The 2,364-nt window shown below is 33.6% G+C and overlaps 1 protein-coding gene across 3 annotated transcripts in view; it reads right to left on the bottom strand.

The window, feature by feature from the left end:
* Esyt2 (extended synaptotagmin 2) overlaps nt 1–2,364 on the bottom strand; it is a 102,834-nt gene that overhangs the window by 54,992 nt on the left and 45,478 nt on the right. For all 3 annotated transcript variants that reach the window (XM_026781638.1, XM_026781639.1, XM_005343676.3), the window contains exon 4: nt 710–786. In XM_026781638.1, coding sequence (XP_026637439.1) covers nt 710–786 — 77 coding nt within the window. The remainder of the gene's footprint in view (nt 1–709; nt 787–2,364) is intronic.

The raw sequence follows: 2,364 nt of genomic DNA, 5'->3' as shown, positions 1-2,364 counted from the left end.
TTTTTTTTTAAATCATGAAAGAATACTGAATTTTGTTAAACCCATCTTCTGTATCAATTGAGACAACTATGAAGTCATCCCGCCACACCAGTTCCTTCTTAAAATCAAGCGGTGTGTTTTACAGATTGGTTTTCATATCCTGAAACACATTTGCATTCTGGGAATAAATTCTGCTTCTTGATGGTATATAACCTATACTACTAGATTCAATTTGCTAGTATTTTGTAGAGGATTTTTTATATTAAGGTTCGTAAGGATTACTTTTTAGATTATAGTTTCATGTAGAGCATATGGTTTATTTTATTCAGTACATTTTTAGATATTTCTTTTATTTTATGTGAATGGGGTGTTTTGCCTGCATGTATGTCTGTGTACCATGGTGTGTGCCTGGTACCCATGAAGGCCAAGAGAAAACACTGGATTCCCTGAACTGGAATTACAGATGTGAGCTGCTAAGTGGGTGCTGCGAATCAAACCCAGGCTGTCTGGAAGAGTACCAAGTGCTCTTAATTACTGAGACATCTTTCCAGGCCCATTATATTTAATATATTTAACGAATGACAGTTATCTAGATTATGAGGAATTCAAAGACTGTTAACATTTAGAATAATTTGGTCAAATTCCAATGAAAAGCAGACAAGAAATTCATATTATATCCTCCATCTTACATATAGAGCCATGACAAAATATAACACAAATAAAAACTTACCTAATCTGAAGGTCCAGAATAATTTGTCTTTTGTCTACATTTTCAGTATAAACCTTAACACCATTGACTCTAAGGGGCTGAAACAATAAATAATTTAATTTAAATCACAGAAAGGTTTAAAAACAAATGAACTTACAATACAGCATAGATATGATAAGAACAAGTTTAGCATCAGACTACAAGTATAATTCTGGTCTACAGCACACTGTTTAACTTTGACAATTTATTTAACTTGTATTCCTCAGTTTTCTCATCTGTAAGATATAAATAACACGACAACCATGTGAGATTATTGTGAAGTTAGATGGCATAATGAATAGAAGCACACTGCAAGGCATATTAGCAGTAAGTATCCAATAAACACAGGCATTACTGTTGTTGTTAGCGCATGTAATAAATACATTTGCTTTTACTTTTAGCCTCATCGCTTTCAATTTAATCTGATCCTCTTCTTCTACTCTATCTTTATTAATACTTCCCATTACTTTTAATTTATGTTTTACAAGTTTTCACTTTGAAATTTCACAAAAATTTGGCTTTTCAGTAGATTAAAAAAAAGAATATAGTTGAGTGTGCAGGCCAATAATCACAACATTTAAGAAGCTGAAACATGGCATTGCCAGTTCAAGGCAGCCTGAAAAATAATAGAATGAGAAAATAGAAATGAATAATACTTAATATATGATACAGATAATTTACTATGCAATCACAAAAGACAAATCATTTCTTTTTTGTGTTGTTGTTATTTTCTTTTGTTTGAGATAGGGTTTCTTTGTGTAGCTTTGGAGCCTGTCCTGGAACTCCCTCTGTAGACCAAGCAGGCATTAACTTCACAGAGATCTGCCTGCCTCTACCTCCTGAGTGCTAGGATAAAGCTGTGCACCACACTGTCTGGCTGTATTTCTTTTCCTTTAAGACTTATTTCTACTTATGTGTATGCTGAGGCCAAAAGAAAGTGTCAAATCTCCTGAGCTGAAGTCATAAGTGAGAATTTGTGGGTGACAGGAATCAAACTTACATCCTCAGCAAGAGATCCGAATCACTGAAACATCTCCCTGACCTACAGTTTGTATTTAAAGGCCAGCCTGTGCTTTATAGTAAGACTGTCTCAAAAAGCCAAAATACAGACCTACCCCTTACAGAGGAGTGTAGGGAGTGGAGGAGGGAGAGAAACATAAAAGGAGGAGGGGACTAGTTGGGAAGAAGAAGGGGATGAACAGTAGTGGGAAGAAGATAAGTGAAGGTGATGGGGGTATGATTATGATACAATATACTGCATAAAATATAATACAAGCATGAAATTGTCATATATGAAAATGCAAAAATCCTCAGTATTTTCTCAAAATAATTGTTAGAATTTATTACTTAATCATAAAATTTTCTACAATAAATATTCATCAAGAAATGGTTTCTCATCTAATTTTTAGAAAATGCTGAAAATTTAAAAAATCTGGATGAAATCAAATTCATGATTTATATAGAAAAATATTTGTTATGGGAGCATGGGGTTCATAGGGAGGAGGGAAGAAGAGAGGGGAGCGGAGAGAAATATATAGCTAATAAAAACAAAAAAAGAAAAAAGAAAAGTGGATTCTAGCCATAAACAAAGGACATTGAGCCTATGGTTGGCAATCCTAGAAAAGTTAAATAATAAG

Source organism: Microtus ochrogaster, chromosome 1 (assembly GCF_000317375.1).
Source record: "Microtus ochrogaster isolate Prairie Vole_2 chromosome 1, MicOch1.0, whole genome shotgun sequence".
In the NCBI taxonomy this organism is placed as follows: domain Eukaryota; kingdom Metazoa; phylum Chordata; class Mammalia; order Rodentia; family Cricetidae; genus Microtus; species Microtus ochrogaster.
Note: the sequence above shows the minus strand (reverse complement) of the source record. Positions and strands in the feature narration are given on the sequence as shown.